This window comes from Mustelus asterias, chromosome 5 (assembly GCF_964213995.1).
Source record: "Mustelus asterias chromosome 5, sMusAst1.hap1.1, whole genome shotgun sequence".
NCBI lineage: Eukaryota > Metazoa > Chordata > Chondrichthyes > Carcharhiniformes > Triakidae > Mustelus > Mustelus asterias.
Genome location: NC_135805.1, coordinates 132,557,540 through 132,575,681, shown reverse-complemented (window position 1 = coordinate 132,575,681; position 18,142 = coordinate 132,557,540). Strand labels below are relative to the sequence as shown.

Here is an 18,142-nt window from a genome sequence, read left to right as displayed (position 1 = left end):
GAGGAATCTCAGGATAAGGGGCAGACCATTTAGGACTGAGATGAGGAAATATTTCTTCACTCAGAGGGCGATGAATCTATGGAATTTTCTACCACAGGAGGCTGTGGAGGCCAAGTTACTGAATGTATTCAAGTAAGAGATAGATAATTTATTTAGATTTAATGGCATCAGGGGAAATTGGGAGACAGCAGGAATATTGCCATCAAGGATCAGCCATGATCCATGATGAATGGCAGATCAGTTTCAAAGGGCTGAATGGCCTACGCCTGCCCCTAGATTCTATGTTTCTAATGCTGTTTCCTCCAACAACTCCATGGCAGTAAGTTCCAGATCTTAAACATGATAGAATCATAGAATTCCCTACAGTGCAAAAGGAGGCCATTCAGCCCATTGGGTGTGCACCAACCACAGTCCACCCAGGCCCTAACCTCCTAACCCATGCATTTATCCTGCTATTCCCCCAACACTAAGGGGCAATTTAGCATGGCCAATCCATCTAACTCGCACATCTTTGGACTGTGGGAGGAAACCGGAGCACCCAGAGGAAACTCACGCAGACACGGGGAGAATGTGCAAACTCCACACAGATAGTCACCCAAGGCTGGAATTGAACCCGGGTCCCTGGCGCTGTGAGGCAGCAGTGCTAACCACTGTGCCACCCCTAAGTTTCCCCGAATTCCTTTTAAAATCTATCAATTATATTATGAGCATTTTATATACGAGATATGAGCATATACGAGATACGAGGGCTATATACGAGGACTAACAGGGACAGAGAGGAGGAGTGTGTCCAGTGGTTTCCAAGGCTGACATAGATTGGAAACATGGGCAGTTACTCTCGGCACTGATAGAGCTAGGATTGGAAATGTGCTGGATATTATTTTAGGAGCTGACAGTGATCCAGGCTGGGAGTGTGTTAGGTATCTGGGATTAAGTGCTGAAACACAGCCACTATCATGTTTTGGTTGTTAACATCTATCCTGTTGAATTATATAGCAGTTAGCACGGGAGTGGCATTAGGGAGAATGCTCAAACTATTTCAGTATCCAGTTAAAGAGTGGATGGACTTAGGAGCAGGGATATAGTTGGAGGGGAGAGGGTAGTTGGATACCGGACAAGGGTGTTCATGCAAACTGGACAGCTGTGAATCGAAAGCCTGTTTTTCATTCACTTCAATGGAAAAGAAAACTAAATGGGGGGCAAAGTGGGCTGATGATTCATGATTGCAGTGTCTGCTGGAGTTCAGGGACAGTAACCATGATGTGGAGATGCCGGCGTTGGACTGGGGTGGGCACAGTAAGAAGTCTCACAACACCTGATGAAGGAGCAGCATTCCGAAAGCTCGTGATTCCAAATAAACCTATTGGACTTTAACCTGGTGTTGTGAGACTTCTTACGGAGTTCAGAGAGTACGAGGCGACTTGATTGAAACAAATAAAATCCTGAGCAAACTTGACAGGGTGGATGTGGAGAGGGTGTTTCCTCTTGAATCTAGAATTAGGACTCACTGTTTAAAAACAAGGTCATAGAGCCATAGAGGTTTACAGCATGGAAACAGGCCCTTCAGCCCAACTTGTCCATGCCACTCTTTTTTTTAAACCCTTGAGCTAATCCCAATTGCTCGTATTTGGCCCATATCCCTCTCTACCCATCTTACCCATGTAACAGTCTAAATGCTTTTTAAAAGACAAAATTGTACCCGTCTCTACTACTACCTCTGGTAGCTTGTTCCAGACACTCACCACCCTCTGTGAAAAAATTGCCCCTCTGGACACTTTTGTATCTCTCCCCTCTCACCTTAAACCTATGCCCTCTAGTTTTAGACTCCCCTACCTTTGGGAAAAGATATTGACTATCTACCTTGTCTATGCCCCTCATTATTTTATAGAAGGTCACCCCTCAGTCTTCTACGCTCCAGAGAAAAAAGTCCCAGTCTATCCCGCCTCTCCTTATAACTCAAACCATTAAGTTCCGGTAGCATCCTAGTAAATCTTTTCTGCACTCTTTCTAGTTTAATAATGTCCTTTCGATAAGAGGGTGACCAGAACTGTACACAATATTTCAAGTGTGGCCTTACCAATGTCTTGCACAACTTCAACAAGACGTCCCAACTCCTGTATTCAATGTTCTGACCAATGAAACCAAGCATGCCAAATGCCTTCTTCACCACTCTGTCCACCTGTGACTCCACTTTCAAGGAGCTATGGACATGAACCCCTAGATCTCTTTGTTCTGTAACTCTCCCCAATGCCCTACCATTAACTGAGTAAGTCCTGCCCTGGTTCAATTTACCAAAATGCATCACCTCACATTTATCTAAATTAAACTCCATCTGCCATTCGTCAGCCCACTGGCCCAATTGATCAAAATCCCATTGCAATTGGAGATAACTTTCTTCTATAACTATCTACTATGCCACCAATCTTGGGTGTCATCTGCAAACTTACTAACCATGCCTCCTATATTCTCATCCAAATCATTAATATAAATGACAAATAACAGTGGACCCAACACTGATCCCTGAGGCACACCGCTGGTCACAGGCCTCCAGTTTGAAAAACAACCCTCTACAACCACCCTCTGGCTTCTGTCAAGGAGCCAATTTTGTATCCATTTAGATACCTCACCCCGGATCCCGTGAGATTTAATCTTATGCAACAACCTACCATGTGGTACCTTGTCAAAGGCCTTGCTAAAGTTCATGTAGAAAACATCAACTGCACTGCCCTCATCTACTTTCTTGGTTACCCTTAAAGGTGTCGTTCACTTAAAATGGAGTTCACAGAATCATTGAATCCTCCAGTGCAGAAGGAGGCCATTCGGTCCATCGAGTCTGCACTGACCACAGCCCTATCCCCATAACTCCATGCATTTACTCTAGCTAGTCCCCCTAACACTAAGGGGCAATTTAGCATGGCCAATCCAGCTAACCTTCACATCTTTGGACTGTGGGAGGAAACTGGAGCATCCAGACGAAACCCACGCAGACATGGGGAGAAAGTGCAAACTCCACACAGACAATGACCTAAGCCGGGAATCGAACCTGGGTCCCTGGCGCTGTGAGGCAGCAAAGTTAACTGCTGTGCCACCATGCTGCCCATGATGAGATAAGGAGAATTTTTTTCTCTCAGAGAGTCAGGAGTCTTTGGAATTCTCTTTGTTTTAAAGGCAGTGGAAACGGAGTCTGGATAATTTTAAGGCAGAGCTAGATAGATTCTTGATCTGGTTCACTAATGTCCTTTAGGGAAGGAAATCTGCCATCCTTACCTGGTCTGGTCTACATGTGACTCCAGAGCCAAACAATGTGGTTGACTCTCAGCTGCCCTCGGACAACTAGGCTTGGGCAATAAATGCTGGTCAGCCAGTGATGCCCATGTCCCACAGATGAATAATAATAAATTAATTAACGAGGGGTTGAAAGGTTATCGGGGGTCAGCGGGTGTATGGAGTTGAGGTTATAATCAGATCAGCCATGGTCTTACTGAATGATGGGGTAGACTTGAGGGGCTGAGTGGCCGAATCCTGCTCCTAACATGAATGTATGTATATATATATATATATATATATATATATATATATAAAATCACCTGGCTTGCACCAACATCAAGATCAATTTCAACTCTCACCATCCCTCCCACCATTGGTGGGAGGGATGGTGAGGTATATAACACTTACTCGTGTTATATACCTCAGCACATAACAAGCCTTGATAAAAACTTTACAGTGACTGGATACTCGCAATAGTCAGCCAAACATTACCCTCTGGAATACAATGCCCCATCTTTGGCCCCTTGATGGGCATTTTGTCTTATCCAAAAGATGACTCTATCAACAGTACGGAACTCCTCCACAGATAGAACCGAGGTGGTAGGCATTCACCCTTCTGGTACTTGAACACACAGCTAACTGAGTTAGAGGTAAGAGTACCACCCACTGAGCCAACGCTGCCACAGACTGATTGGTGATCAAAGACAATGGACTTGATATCGTTTACCTGGAGATTCCGAAGTTATTTAGGAAAATATCACACTAAAGGTTAATCAGGAAAACCTTGGATGCTGTTTAATTGAGATAACTGGATTGGAAACTGGTTTACCATTGAATAGTGAAGTTCTGAGTCCTCTGGTGTGTCCATCGTTCTTAAATGGCATAGAGGGACATACATAGACTCTTACAACATAGACTGAGGCCATGCCTTAGTCCCATTCCCCTGCTGGTTCCTTATAGCCCTGCAATTTTCTCTCCTGTGAGTAACTATCTAATTCCCTTTTCCCCTTTACTTTTAATCTGCTTCCACCATTGTTTCAGGCAGTGCATTCCAGATCAAGAATTTCTCCTCATCTCACTGAGGCCGGAATCTCCCATTCTGGAGCCTATGTTGAGTGGTAGATGGGGAAGTGGGAGCGATTTCCATTGGGAGGAGGGGCCAACAACGCGTGATCCTGTGCTGTTCAGCTCATTAAACATGCATCCACAAGGAGTTCACCAAATGGCGGGGGGCAAGCAGGAAGTCAGTGTCCCCACCGATAGCTCACGGGGTCATAGGTCCAGGCGCCATAGTTAAAGGGCACACAGGCAGCCCGCACTCGCCCTTCCACCTTTCCCTGCTAGCCCTTATTCCCATTGTAACAACTGGCACTGTGACCCAGTTTCAAACACAGGCTGACATTTACAGATACTCCTTAAAGATGATAATGCAGCAGCAACTCACCTTTAATCATAAAATCAGTTTCCCCGCTTGTGTGCGGTGTAAAAGTGAACATTCGAATTTCTTGCTGGCAAGAACTTAACTTGGAGGGGGATTGCATTGCAATGAGGTGGCCTTTCAATGGAGCATGCATGCATGAGGGTGGTACGGTGGCACTGCACTGCTGCGTCACTGCACCAGGGAGCTGGGTTCGATTCCCGGCTTGGGTCACTGTCTATGCCGAGTCTGCACATTCTCCCCATGTGTGCGTGGGTTTCCTCCAGGTGCTCTGGTTTCCTCCCACAGCCTGAAAGACGTGCTGGTTAGATGGATTGGCCATGCTAAATTCTCCCTCAGTGTACCCGAACAGGCGCGGAATGTAGTGTAGGCCTACTTGAGACACTAATGAATAAACTTTTAAACTTTAAAGATAAAGGACTTCACAAAATTGTTTATTGGGAAGTTCCACATTCGTGAAGTCCCGAGAACAAAATTCCTAAAGTTCATCCAGTTATTGGGAAACTGATTTTTTGGCTTCCTGCCAAATTAAATTTCCCCCGGCTGCCAAGCTTCCTGCCTGCTAGCCGGGCCTAGTAGATTCCACCCTAAGTCTTCTACCAATCACCTTAAAATGATACCCTCTATTCTCTGGTCTCCCTGTCAGTATTAATATTTTGAACCTCTTCCATCGGGAAAAAGCTCTGCAGGGGAAGCCAATTCAGTGGCCAGGTTGTGAGTGTCAGATGAGCTGGTCGCCTTGTAAAAAAGTTGGATACATTAGGGTGAGCTTATGTGTTTTAACATGAACAAGTGTAATGTTCAACATACTGCTACAGGAAGCAGGAAATGTACGTACGATGAAGTAATTTTGCTTAGCAGAACGGAAAAGAGAAAGAGGAGAGGGTAATGTTTGGCTGACTATTGCGAGTATCCAGTCACTGTGAAGTTTTTATCAAGGCTTGTTATGTGCTGAGGTATATAACACGAACTAGAGTTCATAGAATCCCTACAGTGCAGGAGGCGGCCATTTGGCCCATCGAGTCTGCACTGACCACAATCCCACCCAGGCCCTATTCCCGTAATCCCACATATTTACCCAGCTAATCCCCCTGACACTAGGATCAATTTAGCATGGCCAATCAACCTAACCCGCACATCTTTGGACTGTGGGAGGAAACCAAAGCACCCGGAGGAAACCCATGCAGACACGGGGAGAACGTGCAAACTCCACACAGACAGTGACCCAAGGCCGGAATTGAGTCCAGGTCCCTGTCACTGTGAGGTAGCAGTGCTAAGCACTGTGCCAGTGTACCACCCCTTTTGGAGTTGACTCCAATTTAAAACAAGTGGTTGCCATGCATAGATCAGAATGAGGCACCTCTGGAATACAATGCCCCATCTTTGGCCCCTTGATTTCTTTTTTGAATTTCCTAATTTGAAGCTTTGAATACAGCTCAAAGTGAGAATTCACTATGGACAAATGATTGATTCGTTTCAAATGAGAGAAATAAACAAAATAGATACAAACAGATTATTCACCTTGGATCGGAGTCAGGTTGTACAGGAATAAAATATTGCTATGGTTATACATGGTTTTGGTGAGACCACATCTGGAACACTGTGTGCTGTTTTGGTCTCCACATTTAAGAAAGGATGTACTTGCATTGGAGGCAGTCCAGCGAAGGGTCATCCAATGAGAACCTGAATTGAGGGGCTTGACCTCTGAGGGGCGGAAAAAAATTGGGCTTAAATTCTCTGGAATTTGGTCAGAAAGGAATATATTTGATATCCCTCCTTTATGGAGAGTTAAAGTTCTACATTCTGAGCTCCGGGGTAATGTATCTGAAGTGGAGTGGGGGAGGTGGGGGAGGGGGCCACCAGATGTTCCCAGGTAAGGATTGCACGGCAACTGCCTGGGAGGTTGAAACTTCCCACGGGAAACTGTCCCGCCCTGGGAGCCATCTGAAAATGTAGTTTAAATCGCAAAGTTCGGATGTTTCCGACTGCTTTACGTCAATAGTTACCCAGAGAATGTTAGAAGAATTAAAACCACTTTTAGCTTCTGGCTAACTATAGTGCCCACCCCAACCCCCACCTCCATCTCCACAACTCTCAAAGGACTATCTCCCTCCCAAGTCTAATCCCCCGACATTCCCCCACCCACGCAAGTGCCCCCTGACGCCAACCCCCTGTAGGACTCCAACACCTACCTCCCCCAAAACCCCCTACTATGACCCAATTCTTGACATCACAACCCTTCTCCCCACACCCCAGCTCCTGACCTCCTACCCTGAGGTCTGATTCCAGAATCCCCCACCCTCGCGCCTGACTGACTACCCTTCGCCCTGGTCTACCCCAAACCCTGCTCTACCCCCCCTTTCTCGCCCAACTCCCGACCATGCCCCAAATCTTACACACAACTTATAAAATTACTTACTCCCTGGCTTGTTAAAGATCTTTAAACTTACCTTGATAACGCCAGCTAGTGCCATAAAGAAGGAGACATGGGTTACTTACCGACGACTGAGCTGCCCTCAATGCTAGGCCCTGGGGGCACGCTGCACTGCACAGATCCCGCCCGGCCTGAGTCGGAAGCTTGGGCGAGATAGGAATGTCCGGAGTTCCAAGAAACAGCCATTGAGCTGAACATTAGTCTGACTCAAATCTCAATCCACCGGAAGTTATGGTCTGTTATGAGCAGCTTTACTTTAGCAAGTGTGTAATATTTGTACGATTAAAGGCCTCTATGTTCTACATTATCCAGTAAAATGTATCCAGCAGCCATTAAGGGACTTATTATAAATGTTACTTTGGTGTAATTACGTTGCTCTGAAGGATGTGGGTTAAACTTCACTTTTTCCCCAATTGGTCTCCTTCATGTATCCCAATCTGACTCGGCATAGCCCCATGTACCTCCTGAACTCTTGACGTATGAAGTAAAGATAACAGTGAACAATTCCCACGCACCCCGGACATTCTCTCTTCCACCTTCTTCCGTTGGGAAAAAGATACGTACCAACCGACTCAAGAACAGCTTCTTCCCTGCTGCCATCAGGCTTTTGAATAAAGCCCATCACGCAAAACAGCCTGCCATCCATTGACTCTGTCTACAGTTCCTGCTGCCTCGGAAAAGCGGCCAGTCACGTGGACCCCTCACACCCCGGACATTCTCTCTTCCACTTTCTTCCATCAGGAAAAAGATAACAAAAGTCTGAGGTCACCTACCAACTGACTCAAGAACAGCTTCTTCCCTGCTGCCATCAGATTTTTGAATGGACCTTCCTCGCACTAAGTTGATCTTTCTCTACACCCTAGCTATACTGTAACATTACATTCTGCACTCTCTCCTTTCCTTCTCTAGGAATGGTATGCTTTGTCTGTATAGTGTGCAAGAAACAATACTTTTCACTGTATACTAATACATGTGACAATAATAAATCAAATCAAATCAAATGCACTCACTGGCAGATCTTAGAAATCTTAGAAATCTTAGAAACCCTACAGTGCAGAAGGAGGCCATTCGGCCCATCGAGTCTGCACCGACCACAATCCCACCCAGGCCCTACCCCCACATATTTACCCACTAATCCCTCTAACCTACGCATCTCAGGACTCTAAGGGGCAATTTTTAACCTGGCCAATCAACCTAACCCGCACATCTTTGGACTGTGGGAGGAAACCGGAGCACCCGGAGGAAACCCACGCAGACACGAGGAGAATGTGCAAACTCCACACTGACAGTGACCCAAGCCGGGAATCGAACCCGGGACCCTGGAGCTGTGAAGCAGCAGTGCTAACCACTGTGCTACCGTGCCGCCCGTAAAGCTTCTGTTGCAATTAACCTCGACTCAGCCAATGTAACAATCAAAGTGTGTCACCTTTCCACATCAGTAGCAGACATAAATTGTCGAACATGTCACTATGCTGACATAGGGGGCAGCACAGTGGCACCGTGGTTAGCACTGCTGCCTCCTACGTCAGGGACCTGAGTTCAATTCCTGGCTTGGGTCACTGTCTGTGTGGAGTTTGCACCTTCTCCCCGTGTCCGCGTCGGTTTTCTCTGGGTGCTCCGGTTTCCTCCCACAGTACAAAGATGTGTGGGTTAAGTGGATTGGCCATGCTAAATTGCCCCTTAGTGTCAGGGGGAGTAGCAGGGTAAACATGTGGGATTCAGGAGATAAAGTCTGGGTGAGATTGTGGTCTGTGCAGAGACAGATAGGCCAGATGGCCTCCTTCTGCACTATAGGGATCCTATGATACAATGTGCCACTGTAATCATTTGAATTTATCTACACTATTTCATATAATGAATAATTACACAAAATGTAAGAGTTTAATTGTTTGTGCACTGTCTATTCTGACTGCCCTCTGTATTTAGAAGGCACAGTATTAGATTGCCAGCACCATACATACTGAACTGGTAATTCACAAACCCTCTCTGATCAAATTTCCGACATCTCTCGTGATCCGTTGTTGAGCCACTATAAATACATTGACAGAGCTGTCATCACCATGGGAGCTCAATTTCTGCTTGGCAACTGCTTCACAATTCTCTTAACGTTCACACAAGCATAGTTAATATTCTGCAGGACCAGAGGGGGAGTTTTCCGTGGATCATTACACGGGTGATTGAATGATCTGTGCTCTCAGCAGTGAACACCATTCACAGGGAAACACAGCCCGAGAGATCATGGGCCATGTATGTACAGTGACAATGAAATGATGTCAGCCTCTACTTGTTCAAACTAAATTATAAATACTTCTCTAGAAACCAGTTACTGAAATTATTGAACAGAAGTAATTTCCATCTTCATATTTGTGACAAAGGGAAAGAAGATACATTTTTTGATAGAATCATAGAATCCCTACAGTGCAGAAGGAGGCCATTCAGCCCATTGAGTCTGCATTGACAACAATCCCACCCAGGCCCTATCCCTATAACTCCATGTATTTAACCTGCTGGACCCTCTGACACTAAGGGGAAATTTAGTATGGCCAATCAACCTAACCCGCACATCTTTGGAGTGTGGGAGGAAACCTCATGATTTTTATGTCATGTTTTGTCAGGTATGGGTCCACAGAGTCCAGACTCCATCACCACTACTCCTCCATGCAACCCCACTCTCACCTCACCAGACCATGGGCGGCACGGTGGTTAGCACTGCTGCCTCACAGCACCAGGGACCTGGGTTCGATTACGGCCTCAGGTCACTGTCTGTCTGGAGTTTGCACATTCTCCACGTGACTGTGTGGGTTTCCTCCGGATGCACTAGTTTCCTCACACACTCCAAAGATGTGCAGGTTAGGTTGATTGGCCATGCTAAATTGCTCCTTTCTGTCAGGGGGACTAACAGGAATAAAAGGGGATAGGAATTGGGTGGGACTGTGGTCGATGCAGGCTCGATGGGCCAAAGGTCTGTACTGCAGGGATTCTAGTCTATGACCGCCAAATAATGCTCATTTCACTTTGAAGTTGATATAAGAGTCGGCAATGGTTAATAACGCACGAGACTCCTGACTTAATAAATAGTCAGAGGCCCAGAGGACTGGGTATTCCCACGGACCTTGAGGGAAGCTAGTGTTGAACTTGCAGGGGCCCTGGCAGACATATTTAAAATGTCAGTATTCACGGGGGAGGTGCCGGATGATTGGAGGGTGGCTCATGTTGTTCCATTGTTTAAAAAAAGGTTCCAAAAGAAATCCGGGAAATTATAGGCCAATAAGTTTGATGCCGGGCAAGTAATTGGAAGGTGTGATAAGGGATAGGATCTACAAATATTTGGATAGACAGGGACTTATTAGGGAGAATCAACATGGCTTTGTGCGTGGTAGGTCACGTTTGACCAATCTATTAGAGTTTTTCGAGGAGGTTACCAGGAAAGTGGATGAAGGGAAGGCAGTGGATGTTGTCTACCTGGATTTCAGCAAGGCCTTTGACAAGGTCCCTCATGGGAGGTTAGTTAGGAAGGTTCAGTCGCTGGGTATACATGGGGAGGTAGTAAATTGGATTAGACACTGGCTCAATGGAAGAAGCCAGAGAGTGGTTGTGGAGGATTGCTTCTCTGAGTGGAGGACTGTGACTAGTGGTGTGCCGCAGAGATCGGTGTTGGGTCCATTGTTGTTTGTCATCTATATCAATGATCTGGATGATAATGTGGTCAATTGGATCAGCAAATTTGCTGATGATACAAAGAGTGGAGGTGTAGTGGACAGTGAGGAAGGTTTTCAAAGCTTGCAGAGGGATTTGGAGCAACTAGAAAAATGGGCTGAAAAATTGCAAATGGAATTTAACGCAGACAAGTGTGAGATATTGCACTTTGGAAGGACAAAACAAAGTAGAACGTACAGGGTAAATGGTAGGACTCTGAAGAGTGCAGTTGAACAGAGGGACCTGGGAATACAGGTACAGAATTCCCTAAAAGTGACGTCACAGGTGGATAGGGTCGTAAAGAGTGGCCTTTATAAATCGGAGTATCGAGTATAAAAGTTGGAGTGTTATGGTAAGATTATATAAGGCATTGGTGAGGCTGAATTTAGAGTATTGTGTACAGTTTTGGTCACCTGGTTACAGGAAGGATGTAAATAAGGTTGAAAGAGTGCAGAGAAGGTTCACAAGGATGTTGCCGGGACTTGAGAAGCTGAGTTACAGAGAGAGATTGAATAGGTTGGGACTTTATTCCCTGGAGCGTAAAAGAATGAGGGGAGATTTGATAGAGGTGTATAAGACTTTGATGGGTATAGATAGAGTGAATGCAAGCAGGCTTTTTCCACTGAGGCTAGGGGAGAAAAAAACCAGAGGGCATGGGTTAAGGGTGAGAGGAGAAAAGTTTAAAGGGAATATTAGGGGGGGCTTCTTCACGCAGAGAGTGGTGGGAGTGTGGAATAAGCTGCCGGATAAAGTGGTAAAAGCGGGGTCACTTTTAACATTTAAGGAAAACTTGGACGGGTTCATGGATGAGAGGGGTGTGGAGGGATATGGTCCAAGTGCAGGTCAGTGGGATTAGTCAAAAAATGGTTCGGCACAGACAAGAAGGGCCAAAAGGCCTGTTTCTGAGCTGTAATTTTCTATGGTTCTATGGCCCAGATTTTCATCCCTGGGTCGGGTGTAGAGAGTCAGGAAATTTCCCAGCTCCAAGTACCCGTCCTTTAAGAATGCCCTGAAGGTCATATTTTCCGTCGAGGGTTGGGCAGGCTGTAATAGAAGTCATAGGGCAACTCTGGAATGTGTGCAGAGGGTGCTCGGTGCTGCCTGGAGGAGTGCTGGGTGGAAGACCTGCCTCTGTTCCAATCAATAATTTTTAAAAAGGAGCAAAACAAAAAAATATCTTCAACTCTCACTCCTCCATACCCACCCACACAGTCCCTGTGCCCCATCCATGCTAATATATATATATATATATATATCAACCCATGGTCCCTCATATCTCCTATGTTAACACCTGCCCCTCACCTCCTTCCATGCTAATTCAACTAGTAATCTTCCTTCTCAGCTTTGAAAGCTGGACAGCTCTTTGATAGCTGGACAACTCTTTAACGGCTGGATAGTTCCAATGAGTTTATACGTTAGAAAATGCAGAGTCATGTTCACTTACCTCTCCCAAAGCTGGCCCAGGACCCTATCCAAAGGAGTACCCTCGCTATCCAAATGAATCCACAAAGTTCAGAATTCTGATTAGCTGTTCCAATCTGTACACTCTGGGTTTCACACTCCTGGTCTACTAAAATCCCACTTCAGTACAAGCAGCTGGTAATTTAAATTGCATCTGTATACCACATATGTGCAAAGCCTTGCCCAGCTCCACTCCCACCTTCCGCCTCCATGAAGATAGCAAATGCTGAGTTCGGGATAGGGGGCTTAGAAAGTTCAGCCATTTCCAGGATTTCTTTGCCACGACAGAGAGCATCTGGGCCAGAGATTACAAAAGTTGGGAAATTCTACTAAATATATATCGATACATATAAAAGACTATTTTGGCCTCAGCTGTGCTATTGTGTGAAATTCTGGGCACCTCACTTCAGGAAGGATATGAGGGTTTAGTAGGATTTACTTGAAAGGTTGGGGGGTGAGGGATTATGTAGATAGACTGGAGGAGCTGCAGGTCATTCTCCTGAGAGCAGAGAAGGGTAAAGGAGATTTCAGTGTTTAAAATCAAGAAGACTTTAAATGGAATAAAGAGAAACTGTATCCAATGGCTAAAGGGTTGATAAACAGAGGGCACAAAATTGGCCTAATCTCAGTTTAGAAACTGGACTCCTGTTCTATCTTTGTCCTTTTCCATAATTATGTTTAAAGTAATTGAATTATGATCACTATTGGAAACATGCTCCCCCAGTGCTTCTCCTTCCAGTTGTCCAGCTTCATTACCTAAAACTAAGTCCAGGACCTCTGGGCCCCATCTACACACAATCTTGCCACAAGCTCACACGTGTAAATGTGTGCGCCTTGCAAAGTGCCCGTCACCGATACAGAGACCCACAGGCTCTCTAACACACAGCATCGGAAAAACTAAGAAGCCACTGAGAGAAAACAAGAATCGGAAATTTTGCCAGGATTTCTTGTGATTGTGCAGCTTCACTTTGGCAGAAAATCCATGAAAGCCCAGGGAAAATGATGCAAACAACATTTTTACACTCATTAACCAAGGCCGGAATTCTCCCATCCTGCCCGCCACTGGAATTTTAGCGGGCGGGTTGCGGACAATGTGAAACCCCATTGATAGTTGGGTGGGAATTTCTGGCTTTTAGACCAGCACGGCTGGAGAATTCCGCCCCAAATTTACAATGATCCGGAAAAGCCTGACAGAAATTCAACTACCTTGCGTATAAAGAGACCTGAACCTTGGAAACGTTCATATATAAGTATCACCATCTTGACCTTGCACCAGTCTCCTTGTCACCTTGGGGAGGGATGCCCCACTCTTGGATACCTTTCAGACACCCCGAGTAAAAAAGCATTTGGATATTGGTGAGGGCAGGCTGGGGTTCAGCCACAATATTTCCTATTGTAAAACAACCTCTTCGTAATTACTGTTTATGTATGTTGCTTCGACAGCACCTTCCAAACCTGTGACCACTCCCAGCTGGAAACAGAATCATAGAAGATAAGAGCAGGAATAGACCATTTGGCCCATCAAACCTACTCTGCCAATTATTATGATCATGGCCGATCATCCAACTCAGTAATCTGTTCCCGCTTTCCCCCCAGATCCAGATCCCTTCACCCCAAGAGCTATATCTAATTGCTTCTTGAAAACACAGAGGCCGGAATTCCCCCAAACAAGTGTCAAATTTGCGTGAAAACTGGAGTAATTCACGCAGGTTGTTTTAGTGGAAGTTCAGAGAAGAATCTCTCACACTCTGTGCACTGCAGAGGTCACCACCGTGAATATCATTAAAAATCTGGCAGTGAGGCCTATCCCCGCTGGAGAGGCCGGCAGCATAGCACTAAGCGGGCCACTGCGCATGGGCCGAACTGTCAGCGCCAAGATCAGCGCATGCACAGTAGTCCCACATTGCCAACCTCCCGATTGCTGGCCAGCCCCGTGAGTCCCCACGGCCAGTCGCTGGCCCCCGACCATTCCCGGGCCAGCCCCGATCTCCAGCCGCCCCTACAATTCACCACCCTCACAGTTCCGACCCCTTCAGCAGACTGACACCCCCCCATATCCGCAGCCTGCTCCGAATTTCAGCTGGCCCGATTCCCACCCCAACAGTCTCGATTCCGTCCCCCCTCCCCCCAAACCCTTCCCAGCCTGCCCTGATTGCTGGCCTCCCTCCTTCCGCTACTGATCCTGTCTGCAGAGTGGTAATGCGGGTCCCAGTGATTAGCCCACCAGGCCCCAGCCCCATCAGGCCCAGCCCCATGCCCAGTGGGCAGTGCCAAGGTGCCCCTTGGGCAGTGCCAGGGGGCACAAGCTGGAGAGGGGGTGGCAGGGTGGGGGTTGGGGTGGGGGGGGGGGGGAGATGCTAGTGGGCCCAGAGACTTCAGTCCTGGGCCCGCTAATTGCATTTAAAGTATATTAAACTGGCCATTTAAATGGTCTTGGTGCCTCCCCAACGATTACCAGCGTGGAGCTGACGCCACCGGAAATCCAGCGCTGGGAGATGCTATCAGGGTGGGAATGCATGCACGAACCCCACAAATCGGTAATAATCTCCTGGCCCGCTGCCCTAAAAAATAAGCGCAGCAGGATGGGAGAATCGCCTCCACAATGTTTTAACCTCAACTACATTTTGTTGCAGCAAAATTCCACAGGCTCACCACTCTCTGGCTGAAGAAATTTCTCCTCATCTCAGTCCTAAATGGTCTACCCCATATTCTGCGAATGTGACCACTGGTCCTGGACTCCCCAGCCAATGCATCTACCTGGTCCTGTTAGAATTTTATTGATTTCTACGAGATCACTCCCCCCCCCCCCCCCCCCACCTCATTCTTCTAAACCCCAGTGAATGTCATCCCAACTGACTCAATCTGCCCTCATACATCAGGCCTGCCATCCCAGGAATCAGTCTGGTAAATCTTTGCTGCACTCTCTCTGTAGCAAGAAAATCCTTCCTCAGATAAGGAGACCAAAACTGCACACATTATTCCAGGTGTGGTCTCACCGAGGCCTTGTATCTCTTCTCCTGTACTCGAATTCTCTCGTTATGAAGGCCAACATTTGCCGTCTTCACCGCTTGCCACACTGCATGCTTACCTTCAGCAACTGATGCACGAGAACACTCAGGTCTTGTTGCACATCCCCCTCTCTCAATCCATAGCCTTTCAGATAATCTACCATCACAGGACTGAAGGACAAGGGCAGCAGATGCATAGGAAGTCCACCACCAACAAATTCCCCTCCAAGTCACTCACCATCCTGACTTGGAAACATATCGCTCTTCCTTCACTGTTGATGGGCCAAAATCCTGGAACTCCCTCCCTAACAGCACAGTGGGCGTACCTACGCCACACGGCCTGCAGTGGTTCAAGAAGGCAGTTCACCACCACCACCTTCTGAAAGGCAATTAGGTTTAGGCAATAAATGCTGGCTCAGCTAACGATGCCCACATCCCCAGAATGACTTTTAGAAATGTTTGCAACCAGGCCCTGGAGAACAGCCAACATCTTGGGGACAGAAGGTGGGTGGAGGAAGGAAAGAGGACAGGTAATGAATTACAATAACCAGATAACTTTTATCAAAATGCACAATATTGTTTTATGACCACCTCCACCTCATGGAGAATTAAACAACAAAATGACTCAACCTGCCCTGATCTCAAACTGTTATGCAATATACAAAAAGACATGTCCATCCAATTGCTCCTCGACTTCTTCCTTTCATATAACAACTGTATTATTAAGCAGAAACAGAAAAATCAATGACACTTTTCAGGCTTAACACTTGCGCTGTCTAATTATAGAAATCAGGGACCTTTAACACTCTCACTTCCTAGGCCACTGACTCTAAGCCTCACATTCCAAGTCCAGTCATCTCAATGGCTTTCTCATTCTCAGCTGCCAGTCGATAACATTTAAGGCTGACCAGTCAGCCCACAGTCTCCAACCAAACAGGGCAATTGCTGATAAAGGTTTACTCACCCTTTGACCTTCTTTTCCCTCTGAACCTGGAAGACCTTGAGGGCCTGTGGGACCCTGCAAGACAAACATTGGCAGATGCCACATGTCAACTTTATCCACTTTCCAATGCTCTGGCACTTTGAGGTTATGTCAAGATAGGGTTGCCAACCCTCCAGGGTTGCCCTGGAGTCGCCAGGAATTAAAGATTAATCGCCTGACAGTGCGAAGAGTAAAACCCAGGATATAAATCATACTCTTAATTACAAAAACATTGAAGGTGGAAAGGATGTTTTAATGGGCAGGGCTGTAAAACAAGAGGCGATCATTTGATTGAGATCACTAGGATTATCTCCAGAGTTGCTAACTCTAGGTTAGGGTGCATCATAGACCACAGTGCCAATACAGAGAGGGGGACGCATTGCTCTAATATTCAATCTGAAAATCTAGGCAGAATATAAAATACTGTAAAAATACTCACCCTTTCTCCTTGTGGTCCTGGTAAACCATAGGCACCAGGCTCCCCCTGTAAAAATATTGATCACAATGAACATTTTCACCAAAAAGGTTAAAGTTTGTTTCAGTTATTTATGCATGTCACAAGTAGGCTCACATTATTTGATGTTGATTCATTTTTGTCACATGTATTAGTATATAGTGAAAAGTATTATTTCTTGCGCGCTATACAGAAAAAACATACCCCATTCATAGAGAAGGAAAGGAGAGAGTGCAGAATGTAGTGTTACAGTCATTTCTGGGGTATAGGGAAAGATCAACTTAATATAAGGTAGGTCCATTCAAAGATCTGATGGCAGCAGCGAAGAAGCTGTTCTTAAGTTGATTGCTATGTGTCCTCAGACTTTTGCATCATTTTCCTGACAGGAGAAGGTGAAAGAGAATATGTTCAGGGTGCATGGGATCCTTGATTATGCTGGCTGCTTTTCCGAGGCAGCGGGAAGTGTAGACAGAGTCAATGGCTGGTTTGAGTGATGGACTGATCTTCATTCACGACCCTTTGTGGTTTTTGGACAGAGCAGTACCATACCAAGCTGTGAGACAAACTGAAAGAGTGCTTTCCATGGTGCATCTGTAAAGGTTGGTGAGAATTGTAGTGAACATGCCAAATTTCCATTGCCTCCTGAGAAAGTAGAGGCGTTGGTGGGCTTTCTTAACTATAGCATCAGCATGGGGACCAGGTTGTTGGTGATCTGTACATCTAGAAACTTGAAGCTCTTGACCATTTTCACATTAGCACTGCAATGGAGTTACTGTGAAAATCCCCTAGTCGCCACACTCTGGCGCCTGTTCGGGTACACTGAGGGAGAATTTAGCATGGCCAATGCAACTAACCAGCACATCTTTTGGACTGTGCGATGAAACTGGAGCACCCGGAGGAAACCCATGCAGACACAGGGAGAACGTGCAGACTCTGCACAGACAGTGACCCAAGCCGGGAATTGAACCCGGGTCCCTGGCGCTGTGAGGCAGCAGTGCTAACCACTGTGCCACCGTGCCACAGGACAGGTCACATAAATTAGGCTTTCTTTCCCTTGAATATAGATGATCAAGGGGTAATCTAATTGAGGTGCTTAAGGTGATGAAGAGAGTTGAATAGGTCGATAGAAATTATTACCCAAGGTCGGAGAGTCCAGAACAAAGCGTCATAAGCTGAAAAGTTAGAGCCAGGTAGTTCAGGAGTGATGTCAGGAAGCACTTTTGCACACAGAGTGGGACTTTCCGGTCTCATCCGTGGCGGGACTTGTTGCAAGTGAGAACGGAGAATTTAGCATTCCAGTCAAAACTCCATTCACTTGGCAATGGAAAATCCCAGCCATGAATAAGAATGGTAGATTCCGGCCATTGGGTGAATGGAAATCTGAAATCCTCTTCCTTAAAAG

The 18,142-nt window shown here is 46.3% G+C and overlaps 1 protein-coding gene across 1 annotated transcript in view; it reads right to left on the bottom strand.

The window, feature by feature from the left end:
- LOC144494162 (uncharacterized) overlaps window positions 1-18,142 on the bottom strand; it is a 397,513-nt gene that overhangs the window by 249,212 nt on the left and 130,159 nt on the right. Inside the window, exons 10-11 of the mRNA XM_078213764.1 lie at window positions 16,726-16,770; window positions 16,269-16,322 (exon numbers count right to left, since the gene is read on the bottom strand). Coding sequence (XP_078069890.1) covers window positions 16,269-16,322; window positions 16,726-16,770 — 99 coding nt within the window. The remainder of the gene's footprint in view (window positions 1-16,268; window positions 16,323-16,725; window positions 16,771-18,142) is intronic.